Source organism: Bombyx mori, chromosome 4 (genome assembly GCF_030269925.1).
Source record: "Bombyx mori chromosome 4, ASM3026992v2".
In the NCBI taxonomy this organism is placed as follows: Eukaryota; Metazoa; Arthropoda; class Insecta; order Lepidoptera; family Bombycidae; genus Bombyx; species Bombyx mori.
In genome coordinates this window covers 13265020-13283675 of record NC_085110.1, presented here as the reverse complement: position 1 = coordinate 13283675, position 18656 = coordinate 13265020, and the positions used below count along the sequence as shown (strand labels likewise).

The 18656-nt window shown below is 36.5% G+C and overlaps 1 protein-coding gene across 10 annotated transcripts in view; it reads left to right on the top strand.

The window, feature by feature from the left end:
- LOC101740203 (piezo-type mechanosensitive ion channel component) overlaps positions 1 to 18656 on the top strand; it is a 64626-nt gene that overhangs the window by 15968 nt on the left and 30002 nt on the right. For 8 of the 10 annotated variants that reach the window (XM_062668317.1, XM_062668312.1, XM_062668316.1 and 5 more), the window contains exons 8-22: positions 489 to 623; positions 1943 to 2051; positions 2315 to 2396; positions 2736 to 2967; positions 3869 to 4067; positions 6295 to 6494; positions 6963 to 7111; positions 7442 to 7585; positions 8337 to 8409; positions 9075 to 9193; positions 10049 to 10244; positions 11910 to 12089; positions 12615 to 12793; positions 13146 to 13278; positions 13628 to 13855. In XM_062668317.1, the coding sequence (XP_062524301.1) occupies positions 489 to 623; positions 1943 to 2051; positions 2315 to 2396; positions 2736 to 2967; positions 3869 to 4067; positions 6295 to 6494; positions 6963 to 7111; positions 7442 to 7585; positions 8337 to 8409; positions 9075 to 9193; positions 10049 to 10244; positions 11910 to 12089; positions 12615 to 12793; positions 13146 to 13278; positions 13628 to 13855 (2358 nt within the window). Of the gene's footprint in view, positions 1 to 488; positions 624 to 1374; positions 1438 to 1942; positions 2052 to 2314; positions 2397 to 2735; positions 2968 to 3868; positions 4068 to 6294; positions 6495 to 6962; positions 7112 to 7441; positions 7586 to 8336; positions 8410 to 9074; positions 9194 to 10048; positions 10245 to 11909; positions 12090 to 12614; positions 12794 to 13145; positions 13279 to 13627; positions 13856 to 18656 lie in introns of all 10 variants that reach the window. The other 2 variants (XM_062668311.1, XM_062668314.1) reach the window with 2 other exon arrangements.

The window sequence follows — 18656 nt, the reverse complement described above, 5'->3', positions numbered from 1 at the left end:
AAACCTTAGTATAGTATGAATGATATTAGTTTGACATAAATACTAATTCTGCAATTACTAATTCCAACGCTTTGTTACAATAATTTCTAATTGGGATTAGTTGAATTCATTATCAGTTCAATGCTGGATTGGCATTTTATACCGAGCTGCAGTTCATGTACATATATAGTGAGTTAAGGATGAGAATTTTATTTTAGCCGCGATACCAATGTAATGAAATGTATAAACTAAACAATATTGTTAACAACCGCAAAAGCGTTGTTGGTGAAGTTTTTTTTTTTTTAATTATTAAAGTAACCTGGTATTCGTTTTGTAAAATCGTGTTATTCAAATTTATGACATAACACAAGTTTGTGTCGTTCGAAAATAGAACATCTCAACGATATTCAATCTACAGTTTTATTATTATTAAAACTATATCATATGAGAAGTCGACGTTTTGATTTTGGTCAATTTATATACCGTTGCTGTTGTATATGTGGATGTAGGCGAAAAAAAAGAGCGCCCTGACCGGTGTAGAGGGTGGCAAATTGAACGGGTCTCTGGTCCGAGGGGTGTCGTTTCACCGCGGCAGCCGGCGAGGCGCCCGCGACAAGTGGATGAACGCCACTAAAAAAGTCCGAGTAAGCCTTACGCGAGCAACTTCCAAGCACCACTGTAGATATTCCAACATTGTACCTTGTAAATGAAGTCATCGTGTAATGTAGTGGCCAATAGTCGTGTACTATGTATTAGATGTTATTAAGCATCAAGTTATTTTATAACCTGATTAGCTTTAGAAGTATTTATTTAAATTAATAAAACACAATAAACTTTGTAATGTAACAATAATAACCAGGAATATTTTAAAGAAGAATAACATGAAACGAAATTCTCCATTGATTTTCCTGTTTGTATTGAACATGTAGAAATATGTTTAAATGTATTTAATGGTCTGAAACAAAACAAAAAATATTTATTCACGTCAGACAAAGTAAATTAGCAGATGACCTGTTTTATGTTAAGAGTGCTAGAAATGTAGCTTACACGCTACACTACAAGCTTACACGATGTATGCGATCCACTACGAGCCACTACGAAATAGTTTTTTTATCGGTTTTGTTTGACTGCATGCATCTAGTTGTGTAGATTGTTTTATTTTCAAATTTGCATCTATACTTAATGTAAATATTATGGTATTTTACGTTATATTTCGTAGTATAAGTCACAAGTCATAATCACAACCACAAACCTCTGATTACATTATTATGAATAATAAAGTCATGCGCATGTGCTAACACTCACATTTGGATTTGCAGGGATTTGACTGAAGTTTTTACGCATTATCTAAATTTATTCTATTCGTTTTTGCAATTTGCTTTCGTTCTTTTGTAGGAGGCATATTCATACATAAATTCAAAAGCACTACTACGTGGGAATGCCAGTGAGACCGCCCCTGTAGGTATTTTCTTTATCATATCATATTGTTAAATGTGGGAACAAGTTTATCTGCAAGAAACAAGTTAAAATAATTCGATAATTAGGCGCGCATTTTTCTGATCATATGTTTAGGTCTAAACATATTTGTATGACAATTCGACCTAAACAGCTTCGTGTTCGTTTCGCTTTAATCACTTAAATAATTTACTGCACAAGTTAATGTCATTTACGTGTCGTGTTCACTGTAACTCTGATGTGGAATGTTTGTTTATGCTAGAGTAATTACACTATGCATTCTGTTGGTTTTGTGTACATTTTAAATGGTAGGTACGTATAAAATATTTAATTCACTAAAGACTAGATGTTAATAAATTACTGTAACAAGATCACTATCGAAATAAAAGTGTGGGTGCGTCAAGGTTTTGCACATGCTGAAAAAAGTTTAATTCAAACGAAATACACATAAACACAGAGCTGTTTCCATTTGATTATTTTATATTAATAGTACTTAATTTGGATATAGCTAATGCGGAACATAAGTCCGAATAAGCGTTGGTCAAGTATGCGCTCTGGATCCGTAACAAGACAGCTGCACCAAGATTCTACTGGGTCTGTGGTAGTACCGGATGAAGGTAAGTTAATGCATTGATATAATTAATTTAAGTTTACGCAACGGACCCTTGTCATAAAAATCTTACATAATATAGTAACTGAAATTTTATCTTTTCCAACTAAGTGTCCGACGATTATTAATATAAGTATACTGGGATGAAAATATTAAATTCTCGTTGATTTAACTGTTTGTGATGTTCTTGAGATATTGGATAATTTTTTTAAACAAAATTAAAGAATTAGAAAAGATGTAGATTGTAATGAAATAAATAACTTTATACAGAATCTATAATAGAAGAAGAGGAACCCACTCTGTTGGATGACATTATCGCTGCGATAATTGATTTTTTCCAAGTCTTGATCAGGTAAAATTACACACAAAAATTTTACATTATTATTATTACTTTACATGATATATTGTTGTTTATAATATTAGTTAAAAAATTAACGTAAATGTTAACTAAACTTTATGGAGTTGGAACCTTGGCAACGTTTGACGCTAGAGGCGTTGTTTCAACGGCATACAGATTTGAGTTAACTTTTACGCTGAACGCTTTTATGGTGAACGTTAAAAAACTCGCACTAAGCACAGAGAATAAGTGTTAGATATCACTCGGTCCATAGACCATACTAAACACCCAACTTTAAACGCACGGTACCGATTTATACATAGTATGTCACATTTTAAGGAATTCCAATTTCAGGTCCTCATATATAGCGACAACAATAACGATGATGGCTTGGAGCATTATGTTTCATTCTTGGTTGACGTTCGTGTTCCTAATGTGGGCCAACATAGTGTGGCTGTGTCAGGACCAGAGATCGTTCATGTTGAAGACCAGTCCTATACTGGTGTGCTATGCAATGTTACTGCTCCTCGCGCAATACATTTACGGAATGAACCTGTTAGAGTCGGAATTGCCATCTAATATAACGGTTGGTCTTTCATTTTGTTATAATCAATTGGATTTAGAGATTTTTAATGCAAATAATAATAATGTGTTATTAATGTGAATTAATTTAGCAGATATGGGCTTGAGACCCTGATTTGCTTTTGTAATACATATTATCAGTTGCCCAACGTCTGTCTTCAGTGCCTCTAAGTCATTAAGTTAGCTACTTCAATTAGTATCAATTCGCATTTGCCATAATAAATAGTGAACGGCTCATTAGGCTGATGAAAAAACTAACCTACATAAAACTGGTAGTAATTGGACAGACAATTAAAAAAAAGTTACCGCCATCGTTTGTCTTAAACAGCATAAAGTAAAAGCTCTTTATTCATGGGGTATGTGTTCTGTAAATATGCCGTGAATACAGAAACCATGAATATGGAATGGTAATTTATATGAGGGAATTTTAGGGGATACGTTCCTAGGCGATTTCATTTAACAACATGAATTAGGCATAGTTGTAATAAGGTCTATTTTTCTTTTTTATTAGTCTATATGTCAACGCGTTTAAAAAGGATATTCGGTTGGACTTAAATCATTTTATCAATGTGTATGTACCGTTTTACCGATCACCGCAATATATAAAATTCACGTGTCGTAGTGTTTTTTGCCAAACTCCTCTGAAATGGCTCAACAGATTCTCTTGAAATTTTGTGTGCACATCGGGTACAAAATCTATTTTTCCTACCATTAAATGTTAAGGGTGGTCAGCGTAAAAAAAATATCCTACAAATAATGTATATGGCAAAACAACGTCTGTTCAGCCAGTCATTCTGTATATTTGTATGCACGCTCACTTTAAATGCGCACGCATTGTTTACTTTAAATATCGATTAAAATACATGAAATATCGATTAAAATATTCGATAAATAATTTGTTACAGGAAGTGAATCTCCGTCAGATCGGTGTGGGTCGTGCCGAGGGCGAGCCCTGTGTCCCGTTGTTGATAAAAGCGTTGTTCACGTGCATGTTCTGGGTGACGCTTCGGCAGCGAGTGCAAGAGATCAGACAGAGACGACAATCGGCGGTCATAACAGATATGGCCGCCCCCCTCCAGCTGACCGTCTCCACTGCTGCTAGCGGTGAGCAATGATTGCTTTTGCATTCTTTTTTTTTATTGCTAGATGGGTGGACGAGCTCACAGCCCACCTGGTGTTAAGTGGTTACTGGAGCCCATAGACATCTACGACGTAAATGCGCCACCCACCTTGAGATATAAGTTCTAAGGTCTCAAGTATAGTTACAACGGCTGCCCCACCTTTCAAACCGAAACGCATTACTGCGTCACGACAGAAACAGCGCGGTGGTACCTACCCGCGCGGACTCACAAGAGGTCCTACCACCAGTAATTACGCAAATTATAATTTTGCGGGTTTCATTTTTATTACACGATGTTGTTCCTTCAATCGTAAACATTAGTTGGGTACATATTTCATTAGAAAAATTGGTACCCGCCCGAGATTCGAACACCGGTGCATTTGCTTAGACGAGCTATTGATTCTTATACTAGTGGTAATACGTAATATTTTTGTTAATCATACACGGGCCGGTACCACCTTCCCACTTTTTTGTATCCTAAATTAAGCATGGTTATCGTTATTCCAATGCGTAGTTAACTTCGATCGCATGATTAAAGGTGAACAGTGGGTTGGGAACACTGGTTGGGATGTGTATGAGTCTCAGTAACCACTTAACATCAGGTGGGTTTTGAGCTCGTCGATATAGCTATCCAATAAAAGACTAAAGTACTCACTAAATTAATCGATTTTAAATATTTTTAGTGTCAACAAAGCGTGACCTGGTTTAATTAATTAATTGATAAAATAACTACTGTGGTGAGCATGGAATGACTATTCGCAATTCCATAGACTCTGTAAGCAAATATAAATTTAAAGATAGCATTTTCGTTATTGCAATTAAATGACAATGGATTTCTTTTAATATTCGGTAGCGCGTTCAGACATACTGTTTTTTAATAAGGGTAGGTTGTAAGATATGTTTAGCTTAAATAATTTTAGTTGGTATTAAGTACTATAATTAAAATGTTTTTGCGCCAGGTCTAGCGTACGGTACTGAATTAATTTTATATTAACTTATTTTCTGGACTTCACTTTGATATTATTAATATTCTCTTTAACACAATATTATTAAGTGGTTAATAATTCCAAGCTATCACTCATCTTTATATAATTTATCTATAGGACATTCTTTCAACTTCTGACTAACCACCGCTTTTTCTTATTTTATGCTGGAGTACAGCCAAAATTACATTTTTCTTGGTAAACTTGGTTTCTTTTATGTACGATTCAACAAAAATGCACTTTACTGTGAAATTTGATACTCAACACGGATCAAGAATACATTTTTAAAGCACTATTTTTAGTTATTAAATTTAATTAAATTTCATCATAAAACACACATTTACGTTTCGTTAAAATACGTACCACCAATTGCTTTCGCCGTAAACTTTGACGATTAAATAAATTAGTTGTATGTTCCAGTAAATAAATTAGTTGTATGTTATTCATCTAAATCAATTGGAACAATGTTTCAAGATAAACGTTTTGTATTGTATTATAGACAATCCTATAGTGATTTAATTTACAAAGTAAAATGTATTTGGTTTTTTGTGAGGCGTAAACATTGTCGAGATACACTAGAAAGCATCAGCCCGCTTAGTTTTTTGTCGGATCTTCTCAGTGGGTCGCGTTTCCGATCCGGTGGTAGATTCTGGGAAGCACAGCTCTTGCTAGGGCCAGTGCTGGCAACACTCCCGGTTTGATTCCGTGAGCTCACCTACTAGTTCGATGAATCTAGAATAACCCCTCGAGGTTACTAGAATAGGTAGGAAAATAAATTTTAATAAATTTGAATTAAAAATAGTGTAAGAAAAAATTATTTTGTTGTAAAAAAAAGCATGGGGTGCTTTTCAGGATGTTATTAAAATAACCCTTATAGTCATATCTGTTCAAAAATATTTATAACTACTGATACCATGCACCCCACGCTTTTTTACAATAAAATCATTTTTTCTTACACTATTTCTAATTCAAATTTATTAAGATTTATTTTCTATTATTTAATTGGATTTTCTATAAAAGCGTATTTTGTTAGTTTTAATTATTTTTTTTAGTTTTGAATTGTCATCGATTCTTAATAAGTATACCAAATTTCGAGTCAATCCGACGTTTTGAAGGGGGTCAAAATCATCTTCATAGATTCAGTTACATACTAACATACATACGTCTGAAGCTCATAAAAGCGTATAAAAAAAAGCAAGCATCTAAACGTGGATTGTTGACGTCGCAGTGCTAGAGGCACAGAGGGAGGAGGAGAGCCGGTCCCGCTTGCTGCGCGCGCTCGGCGAGTGGCTGCGGGCGATGTGCGCTCGCTACTGGATCTACGTCGTGGTCATCATGCTGTTCGTCATCGGCATCACCGGGGACCGTATGACCATCTTCCGGATCATATACATGTTCCTGTTCCTCGGATTTATTCTCATGTTTCAAGTGAGTCTCGATTTGATGGGTGTTTTCTAGAATGCTCCTAATTTCATAATCCTAATTTTTAACGAAAGTTGAAGAACGCTTTTTGGAGTCGATAACAGATTATTATTTAATATTGTTCCTTTATTTGATGTTGTTGTGATTTTTAGCAATGTCAAATCTGGAAGAACAAGTTCGACAAATGCGTTTCTTCCAAAAAATCTTTTATGAATGCACCTATAATAACAAAGTATTTCATAGTTGTCTCCTCGAAATATCTTTCCAAGGAGTGCATATCTATATTAATAACACATTGCTTACAAAAACTTTCAGCTATAATTAATTTGTACAAGATGTTATTGTGTTGTTTCTTTTTTGAGGTATATTCGGTTTGAATGTTAGTAAAAAATTAGGACTTGGAATTTAACCGTGAACTCATTCACCCTGGCTATTGCTTGCTCGTATACAAAAGTAAGAAACGTTTTATTTCAGATAAGTTGGTATTGGTGGCGCCGACTGATGTACGTGTTCTGGATAACAGTCATCATATATTCCATGATCAATCTAATTCTCATATACGTTTATCAATTCGACAATTTCTCGAAGACCATAGAAGAGTATCTCCTGATCAACGAGAGATTGTAAGTTGCAAAAAAAGTTATTTTGTTTCCATTTATCAGTACAAGGTACTTATTTTTTTTCTCTTATTGTTTAAGTGGGTAGACGAGCTCACAGCCCACCTGGTGTTAAGTGGTTACTGGAATGGTTACATCTACAACGTAAATACCGCCACCCACCTTGAGATGTTCTAAGGTCTCGGTATAGTTACAACGGCTACCCCACCCTTCAAACCGGAACGCATTACTGCTTCACGGCAGAAATAGGCAGGGTGGTGGTACCTACCCACGCGGACTCACAAGAGGTCCTACCACCAGTAAAAGTATGTTTGATGTTTTTTTGTTTCCCTTCAGACAACACGATCTCGGCCTGGAACCGTATCACCCCGCCGACCTGTTCGTCAAACTGCTAACACCAACGTTGTTCTTGATAATAACGATAATGCAAGTACACTATTTCCACAAAGACTTCATGGCGCTCTCGGATCCTAAAACCAGGTAAACAAACGCGTGTCACAATTGAAGACATGAGTGGATGAAGGGGTTAAGTACCATTATTAAGATTTTTGAGCTTTTACATTGAATGAAGGTGTTATATGCCAATAAACCATATTAGACCTTAACATTCCGGGTTGAAAGGCTATTTTTAGAAATTGCACGTGATGAAGGGTTTACGTACGAAGTACAAGTAACAAAAGTTTGTTGCCCGTTTTCTCAGAATTAACAAATTGTATCATATGCCCCTTCATCCACTCATGTCTTCAATTAATATTGATATTGTTAAACGAATTATAGTACGAAATCCACTGCGATAAAGCGGCACGACATGAGAACCCTCTCATCGTGGCCGCCGGTAACTACATTCCCGATCCTGCGGACAGAATGGAAAGCAGTCGACGTCGCCCCAAACACGTCATTTCGGATCCTCCCGATCCACTAACGGTGCTTCGTACCTCAGGCACCGGTCATCGTTCTGGTCGAACCCGTCGCTTGCAACGAAGGGCTCGACGAGTAAATTAACCCTCAGACACAGCCCACTGAGTTTCTCGCCGGATCTTCTCAGGTCACGTTTCCGATCCGGTGGTAGATTCTGCGAAGCACTGCTCTTGCTAGGGTTCGTGTTAGCAACGTCGTCAGGTTTGAGCCCCGTGAGCTCACCTACTAGTTAAGGTTACGCTGAAATAGCTTCTCAAGGCTATCAGCTTAGGTAGGAAAAAAAAAGAAGTACGAAATGTTGTTTTCTGTACAGAACCAACAGTGTAGTGAAAGAGCCGGAGTCCAGTCGACCGAGCCAAGCCGGCATTTCGACAATGAAAGATGACGTAAGTAGGATTAGCGTAATTTTTATTTTATCGACTTATGTGTTCAGAAGTTTAAAGAAATATAAGAACTGTCATTCGTTTTCGTTTGCTAACGTCAAGAGCAGATTTTTAAATTGTTCAAAGACTACAAACGTGATTGGTGTTTTTTTTTTGTTTTACTGCTCTTGTAGGCAGACGACCACACGGCCCACCTGATGGTGACTGGTTACCGTCGCCCATGGACTTCAGCAATGCCAGGGGCAGAGCCAAGCCGCTGCCTACCGTTGAATACTCTCCACAAGCCTCTTTTGAAGAATCACATGTCACAGCGCTCGAAAAACACCCTAGAGGGGAGCTCATTCCATAGCCGGATGGTACGTGGCAAAAAAGACCTCTGGAAACGCACTGTCGATGAACGCAGCGGTTCCAGATAATATGGATGAACTCTGCTCCGATGGCGGGAGGTGCGATGATAAAAAGGAGATCAAGGGATCACCTGAAAAACTACTAAATATTTCGCTTAGCTCGATCACCCTATTCGCCCCTACGATGTCTGATGATTGTGTTAATAATTGTTGCTTCTCCGACAAATATATTATTATTTCAGAGTTTGTGTTATTATTAGTATGTAGCGAATATACTTCGACAGTAAATGTTCTAAGGAGATGTGTATTTTAATATTTCAGCTTCCTCAACTTCCTTTAGAAGAGGAGCAGCCGCCCTCTGTGGAAGGTAGCATGACGGAAGTTGAACATTCACTAGAGATGTCCTCGGTCAACAACGGGGCTAGAAGATCTATACACAGGCAATTACTTTAGGACTTCATGTTTTATGTTTCATACATGTCAGGATTTGGTAGTTTTGTGGTGTACATCATCAAACCAGCTAGAGGTAGCGGGAAGCTTTTTGGGCTTCCATAAACATTTTATTACAGATCTCTTCCATAATTAAATTACCTATATCATAGCATAGTGCCTTTCATAATCGATAGAACAATTACGTTGAGACAAAAATATACCCTACGGGTACTAATGAAAGACTTTCTCAATGAAGAAACATCATCGCGTTGCATCTAAACTTAATTGCAGCACCATTTAAATTTAACGGGCAGTGTTAATGGATTTGCCGACGTTTATTAGCGACACTGATTTACCAACTTACAACTCGTCTGTCTACAACAACAATTTAAAAAAAACTCAAAACGCTTACATTTCTAAAGACGTTTAAGCAATATGTGATGCCATCAAAATCACACAGATAAAAATTAAAGTAGAAAGAAGGAATAGAATACTATATTATAAGTTCCTCTACTCGAGCTCTAGGCTCGGTTTACTGAGCTCCCGCCCCGAGACCCTCAGGGAAAAGGTGGCTCAGTTTCCCCTCCTACGAAGACCGTATCTCCCAAGACTTTCGTGATGATGGTGATTGTGTGTATGGCAGCTTGTTTCTGCATGATGTGTGTGCTGATTTTTGCATCTAATTTATCTATGTATTGAATAGAATACTATATCATAATACTAATAAATTAACCAATAATTTCGATTATTCAGTTCAAGCTTTGAAATAAAAATATTATTTATTTCGTTATATTATTTATCTATTTCATCATTCATTATAATATTATTTGTTTATTTAGTTGTGTAATTCTGTAACCGAGCAGGAAGGCGTCGCGCAGTCGCTCGTACGCGCCCACGGTGACGGAGCGGGCGTCGAGCGGGCTCAGAGCGGCGCTGGCGGACGCGCTCATTGCCGGCCGCCGCGCGCTGCGACACTGGACCGACAAAGTCTTCGTGTACCTCGACATACACCTCATCAAGATCATATTTCTGTCCCTCATGCTGCTCTGCGTTATGAATGTGAGTGCTCGCGTACATATCGAGGGATGAAAGGGTATTTGATTTTTGAAAATTTACAGGAGTGCCATTTTATATATGGACTAGCGGCCCGTCCCGGCTCCGTTCGGGTCTTAAACAAAAATTTCAACGATATTTGACGTTGTTTTTTTTTTTTAAATAAAAAAGTACTTATTGCTGCATAACTATAATAGTTAGACATATGCTGTCCCGATTTTGTAATTAATAATGTGTTCTACAAAGTCGTAGTACATTCACAGGGCACGCGATGTAAAGAATATTTTAGGTAATTTTTTTACACCTTGGGAGTATTAGTAAGGATCCCAAATAAAAAAAAAAAATTAAGCCTATGTCACTCGGGAATAGTGTAGCTTTCAAAAAGTGAAAGAATTTTACAGATCGGTTCAGTAGTTTCGGAGCCTATCCAATACAAACAAACAAACAAATCTTTCCTCTTTATAATATTAGTATAGATGTGTATAATAAAAATCTTACATTTATTTTCGTTATCTGGTACCTGTAACACAAGTTCTTTACGAACTTAGCACGGGACCAGTTAACGTGGCGTGATCGTTATTAAATTTATATTTATTTATATTTATTTAAATTTGATGATTACAAAATAATATCATCCGAAAAAAAATCTTCATCTGTTTGAATGGAGTAAAGTTAATTGGTGTTCAATTAAAAACATGGAACTGTTGATGCTAATAACATACAAAATGCACCTTTAATTACAAAGATAAAATATGTCGCGTATTAAGCGAAATGTCGCTTAAATCAAATAACCTTTCACCCCTCGATATGTACGTAGTATGTACGTCGCTGTTGTAAAATCTCTTTGATTTACTTAAAATGATTTATTGAACTGTTCGTATAAACTTTGCGATTTGCGAAATAAAAAGGAATCTTAGTTGTATAATGTGTGCGTGAGAGTGAAAGCGGGTAGGGTTTACAAAAAAAAAAAAAAAAAATTGATTACTCAGCAAAAACTTTTAACAAAAAATAATAGTTTGGTTCTAATAATAATAGTTCACATTATCTAAGCTAAGCCGAGTTTTTGTCGTTTTTTTGTTTGAGAAATGACATTCGTGTACTGTATGCGCGCGAGTTCATGTCCATCGGGGCCAGAGGCGACGCGCGGGGGACAGCTCGCCCCACCTTCGCCCGCCTCCCCGCATTTTTCTGACGTCGAGTGTTGTTCGTGACGGTTGTGACGCGCGCTTATCGATATCGAAAATTTACGCTAACGCTATTGTGTTATTTAACCATGACTGTTCCAACGCTTGCAACAAGTTCAGATAGAAAAAAAACCTACTGAAAAAAGATACATTCTGATTCCGATTCTGATCTGTCGGTTGTCTTTCATTCGATAGTGATTGAATTGGAATTTAAAAAATATTTTTCTCTATTAGAAATAAATAAGCAATTACTTATCACATTTATTTTATTTCATAAATTGCAAAATTACCTTAATTTACATTAAACCAAATTGACAGCTGTTGACTAAATCGGTAGTAATTATCGACATTACCATAATTAATTAGGTCACAGCACTACCGCATTCCTCAGGATGGACATGAACTCGCGCGCCTACAGTACCTTTGGTGGTTTTTCAGTGACTAGCTTTTGTGTTGAGTTTTTTGATAATTTTTATTTTATTTTCAGGTATGCGCAATGCACGTTCCCATCATGATAATAATATCACCAGCTCTGTGGTTCAGTTCGCGGAAACAAAGAATATGCGTGTTATTCATATCAACTCTAATAAGCGTTTATTTTATGGCGAAAATGGTCTATCAGATTGATTATATCAAACATTCTTTGTTCGAAGTTAATTGTACCTCAGTGAGTATTTTGTATTGATTAATTTTAACTTTAATTTCTAATGTTTTTGCTTACCATACATTATCAGCCGACTTCAGAGCAGAGCCCTATCACATCACTTTGCGTGTTGTAAGTTTATTGGTGACTAGCTGTACCCGTCCGCTTCGCTGGGCATTTAAAATTAACATTATTATTTCTCACCCCCACAAAGATTCTCATCATTAACGCCCCCGCAACTGGTGTAGGGAGTCCAACACTAATATAAATATTAGCCTATCCATTAAGTACATGTATTTTTTACGTGGATACCAAGTTTCAAGTCAATCGAATGCATGGTTCAGTAGTTATAACGGAACATCCGTAAAAACCACTGTAGATTTATATATTAGTATAGATAGCACTAATGCTAAATTTTAATAAACACTATATGTTTATAAAAACTATAATTGTTATTAAAACTAATTACTGATCCTGGCTGATGATTTGTATTTAAATATTAAAGAACTATTAAAAGAAATTAGTATGAATCAGCTGTTACATTTTCAGGTTGAAGCTAACGAGACATCGACGAACATAGTCACGAACACGTACAACAACGCAGAATGGATCGGGTTCCACAAGGCGACACGTGAGAAACCTCTAGTGGTTCTACTCAAAGGCTATATAGGACTGATAGCTGTGTTTACGTTCTATTCCTTGGTCACCTATCGACAACAGACTATAAGGTAATAAAAAACCGTAATGGGAGTACCTTTTGCAAATCATATAAACCAGTATTAAACAAATAATACATTACTAATACACAACTACAATTAAAAATACAGAAACAAATATCGATAGCAAATGAACAAAAAAATCCCCCAAAAGAGTCCCCGCCAACCTTAATTGTTTGATTTTGCACGATACGATTTGGAATCCTTTCAGATATCACATGCTCTCATCACTAACCATTCCAGCCTAAATAATATGCACAATAAGATCTGTCGATAATAAACTCTATTATTTCATGAATAGTGCTAGTAATTTTGAAGAACCAAATATCGTTTGTCTCCCTGAGTAACTTCCTTATTTTTTCAGGGAATTAGAGATGACGCCTAAAGAGAGAGAAAAAGTGATGTTCCCCGATATCACGCGCAAGGACGCCGACAAAGACTTGATCCACTGCATTAAATATTTAGTTAATTACGGATTTTACAAATTCGGAGTGGAGGTGAGTTTTCGATGAGCTAATAAGCTAAACGAACTTTTTTATTTACTCATAAATAAAACAATTTCACTGTTTTTTAATTTTTAAATAAACTACTACTAATTGAATAAGGATTGTCTGATGAACTCATCTTTGTTTAATACTTCACTATTAAATTTTATTGCCTTTTGTTTATTTCACTTTTACACTAAACACAATATTGCAAATTACCCGAGCACAACAACGGCGAAAAGTTACGAAAACCGAACTTTCGGCGTAGGTAGGAGAAAAATAATATTTAATGTTTTACCGACTCGATTACAATCGGATAATTTTAAATTAGAATAGAGGATGACAAGTGGTTCGGTTCCAGGTGACGCTGATCTGCCTGATAGGCGTGATCGGGTCCCGCATGGACGTGTACGCCGTGCTGTACGCGGCGTGGCTGCTGGCGCTGGTGGCGGCGCGGCGGGCGCGCCAGGCTCGGCTGTGGCCGGCCTTCGCCTGCTTCGTCACCTTCTTCGTGCCCGTGCAGTACATGGTGGCGGTCGGCTTCCTGCCGCAGCTGTGCGTGTCCTACCCTTGGAGTGGGGATTCCTCGGTATGATCTTGCAATTAAAAAAAATCGTTTTAAGTGGCATGCGATGCATCAATGGATACCCAGAGAAAACGACTTTATTGATTACCTTTATTCACCTTGGGACACGAGGTCTTATGCCCGTATCTTTAGACGTTTCGTAAAATAGTCCTCCACTCTTAACTCATCCGATGATGCTCAAGAATTCCCTCCAAACTTACTCGAGTTTGGTATTTTTAGTCGACCATTACAATATTCCTCAACTGTCCTCGAGTGAGGTAATAATGATGAAAATTTGATCAAGCTAGCATCAAACCCATAGAGTTCTGTAGTCTATGGTCATTGTTTAATGTCAAAGTCAAGCTGCCGTTGTCTGTTTGACACTAGATGAACTTGTTTGATGATTTGGTTGCTGAGTTATTTGTAAATATGTGTGCGTGCGGTAAATCTGAAAGTGTATTATTTATTTTCTAACCTATTATTATTTTAGATTTCGGATCCGGCTTTGTATTTTTATTCGCCGCTTTTGTGTGATTTTGGTTGCATCGTGTTGTTGAAGTGCTTTTCCACAACCACCAGTTTATTATTATATAATAATAATAATAATAATAAGCCCATTTTATTTCCAAAACACAAATAGAAAAAAGAAAAAAAAAGAAAAAAACACCTTATCAAATAAAAATTACAAAATTAAATATAAATTTGTGCTTGAAACCCCATTCGGGTATAGGCCTCCTCCAGCTTGCTCCACTCTTCCCTATCCTTGGCTTTGTTTCTCCATTCTTTTCCAGTTGCTGCTGTTATTTCGTCGATCCATCTGCTTCTTGGTCGTCCTCTTCTTCTTTTGCCCGCTGGTCCTTCCCATGTTGTAATTTCTAATGTCCATCTTTTATCCGTATATCTCGCAAGATGTTCTGCCCAGCGCCACTTTTGTGTCAGAGCGTACCTGAGAGCATCTATCAGCTTTGTTTTTTCTCTAATGTATTCGCTTCTTATCCTTTGTATTTTTCTTATATTCAATATACTTCTTTCCATCGCTTTCTGACAGGTCGCTAATTTTGATTTTATTTTTGTGTTGTAAGTCCATGTTTGGCACCCATATAAGAGAGTCGGAAGAATACAGGTATCCATCACAGTCTTTTTCAGATGAAGAGGGAAGGACCCTTTTAGAATTTCCTTTAAGCTCCAGAATTTTCTCCAAGTTATATTGATTCGGCGTTCGACTTCTTCTTCATCGTTGTTGTCTTTAAATGAAATTAATTTTCCGAGATATATATAGCTGTTTACGTACTCTAACGGTTTGCCATACAAGCTGATTTTATCAGTACTACTGTTTGTCATTACTTTGGTTTTGTCTTGGTTCATTTTGAGACCGACTTTTTCGCTTTCCTCGCTTAAAATATTTATCATTTTTTCGAGTTTTTCGTTTGTTTCAGCGAAGAGAACGATATCATCAGCAAATCTCAAATGTGTAAGTCGCTTCCCATTTACTTTGATTCCGTTCGATGGCCAGTGTACATTTTCAAAGATAAGCTGCAGTACTGCTATAAACAGCTTAGGCGACAAAGGATCACCCTGTCTTACTCCTCGGCAGATTTTTATGTCCTCTCCCCGTTTTTCCAGTTTGACTCTGCTGATACTTCCATCATAGATGTTTTTTAATATTTTTATGTATTTATCATGAACGTGACATTTATCTAGGGCTTTCCATATGAAATTATGTACGATTGTATCGAAGGCTTTAGCATAGTCGATGAAAGCTATGTACAGTGGTCTATTGAACTCTTTATATTTCTCTGTAACTTGTTGTATAACATGTATATGATCTATTGTGGAAAAACCCGAACGGAAACCTGCTTGTTCGATCGGCTGGTGTTCATCAATTTTTGGAGTCATTCTGCTTTGTAAAATTGATGTGAATAGCTTGTACATACTCGAAAGGAGGCTAATAGGCCTGTAGTTGCCTATGTCATTTGGATCTCCCTTTTTGAGCAGTAAGATTATATCGGATCTTTTCCACTGTTCTGGCACTTCCCCAGTATCGAGTACTTTGTTAAACAAGTAAGTAAGAGGGTGAACTAACAAAGTAGAACCAGTCTTTATAGCCTCATTTTGTAAACCATCGGGTCCTGGGCTTTTGTCTTGCTTCATCTTTTTAATGTGTTTGATAATTTCCTTACCGCTTATTGGTGCTATATCAACCTTCTCCAAAGCGATTTTACAATACTTGCAATCCTTACTAGAATAATAAGCAATTGAACTCGAAGAGATGTCAGCTTTCATGCCATATAGTACTTTAAAAAATTCTGTAGCACAATTTATTACACTGTCTCTAGTTTTGGTCTCTTTGGTGCTTGTTTTTAGGGTTTGGATCCAGTTTTTGTGTGTTGTTAGCTGTTTGTATGCTCTTTTGGAACTTCTAAATTTATGTAGGTTCTCCTCTATTATTCTATTTCTATGATTTTGGTAATCTTTTTTTATGGCCTTGCTTGTTGATTTATACAAAGTACTTAATTCCTTTTTCATTTCCTCAGTTTTTGGTTTTTTTTGTACTAGTTCTGTTCGTTTTCTGAGCATATCCAGTGTATGTTTACTGAGAATTTTTCCAACAGTATCTACTTTTGGCTCCTTTTTTTTTGATGGCATGCTCTTATTAATAACATTTTCTAATGTATTGTAGTATGTTTGTACATCGTGTTCGTCGTTTTGTGTGTTCAATTCTTGTATGTTTTGTTTTAAGTTCTGCAAATAGCAGCTAATATCTTCTTCTGTTTTGAGGGGCTTAGGTTGTGATTTAAATGTTGTTCTGCTTTCCTTTTCTTTTTTTAGCATGTATGTAACTCTGACTAGGCGATGGTCTGATCTAAATCCTGAGGCGTTGAGAACATCTAACTTCCTTATCTTTTTTGGTTCGTTCGATAGAATAAAATCTACTTGATTTTTAGTATTTTCATCGGGAGACAGCCATGTCCATTTACGATTTTTCCTGGCTTTAAAAAATGTATTCATGATCGATAGTTTGTTTTCCAAGGCATATTGCACAAGCCTTTCCCCTCTCTCGCTTCGTTTTCCGTATCCGAATTTTCCCATGACTATACTATCGTTCGTGCTTGTCTGACCTACCTGAGCGTTAAAGTCGCCGATAAGAAGAACATGTTTGCCTGCCTGGCTTAGCGCTGTTTCTAGAGTTTCGTAGAATAGGTTGATATCCTCCTCTGGTGCTCTCTCTGTAGGGGCGTAGGCTTGTATTATTGACAGTGTCGTATTGTTACATTTAATCTGCAGCATAGCCACGCGTTCGGATAGGCCTGAGAAGCTTAGTATCTTGTTTTTATGCTCTTTCTTAACTAAGAAGCCCACACCATACAAGCCTGGCGTTTCTCCTTTGTAGCAGAAGATATAATCTTCATGTTCTTCAATATTGCATCCCATTCTCCTGACTTCTGCCAAGCCTAATACGTCTATTTTTATTTTCTGTAGCGAGTATATCAATTCTACATATCTATGTTCTGATCTTAATGATCTAACGTTGAATGTGCCAATGTTGAGAGATGTATTTTTTTCTTTTAAGTTAGCTGGAGGGTTGCAGTCTACTGCTCCCACGGTGACTGGCCGGATTGGGAGAGTCAAAGAGGGCAGGGCTCGTTGCTAATGATTTCTAGAATCGCTTACCTGAGAGGGCTTCTCATTGTCGGTTTGTGGAACGAAGAAACTAGCTATATCTGACCTGCTTAACTTATTCTGCTCTCTATTTTTTTTATATTTTGCGTTATTTTGAGTAACTGGAGACGGTGTGAGCATTCTCTTTTTGGACTGTTGATGTTGTTTTGGTAGTTTATCCTCTAAAATTATTAACTTATCGTATTTAATGATTGCAGCCTTTCCTTCCTGTCTGAGTTCTTCCACTGTAACTTTCAAAGATTTTCTTGTCTCCAAAACTTTTTTGGGATAATCTTCTTGTATATAATATGACGTGCTTGCTAGAGATTTTTTATTCTTCAGGATCTCTATCTTTTTTCCTAGTGTTGTAAGGGTTACTATAACGGGCCTAACTTTGTTTCCTTTCTTACCGATACGTTTAATGTTCTCTATATCGTATTTCTCACAAGATAACTTCATGTTCATCGTTATTATGTAAGTTACTTTTGTATAAAGCTGGAAGTAACTTCTCTCTTCTTCTTCTATCCCGAAAAAAACTAAATTTCTCCTTTTGTTTTCTCTCTCTAAGTAATCTATTTGTTTTTCTTGAATATCCAATTTTTCAACCAAGTGTTTGTACTTGAGATCCATTTCGTTAAATTTTTCATTTATGTTATTGTTAATACTCTTTGTTATATTTTTTTGCATTTCTCTCATCTCTTCCTTTTGGAGTTTTTGTTCAATTTGAATAGATTCCAACAAACTTGTAATTTTATCCATTTTTAGTTATTCTTATCGTCGCTAGATGGCGCAATATCGGTAGTGAGATGTTGTATCGATCTGTGATACCAAGTTTTCAGTACTATAGCACCTCTCAACAGATGGCGCTGAATTCAAATGAGACTAGTGACTTTGCTTATTTGATTATGTTTTAGATTATGATATTCTAAGAATATAGCACTTAACTTTAATTCTTCTGTAAGTATATTCTTCCACTAGTTCCTCATTTAAATTATTTTTAAATTTTTCTTGATTTGTAAGTTTTCTTGCAGTGCAAAGTAACCGCTTTGCCACCGAGCACTTGGTTGCATTTAGAACCTTGTTTAGCGAATTTACTGTAACGTTTTGTATTTTTCACTTAGTTTCTGAACTGATTTAAGCATTTACGTTCACTTCACAATGTTTT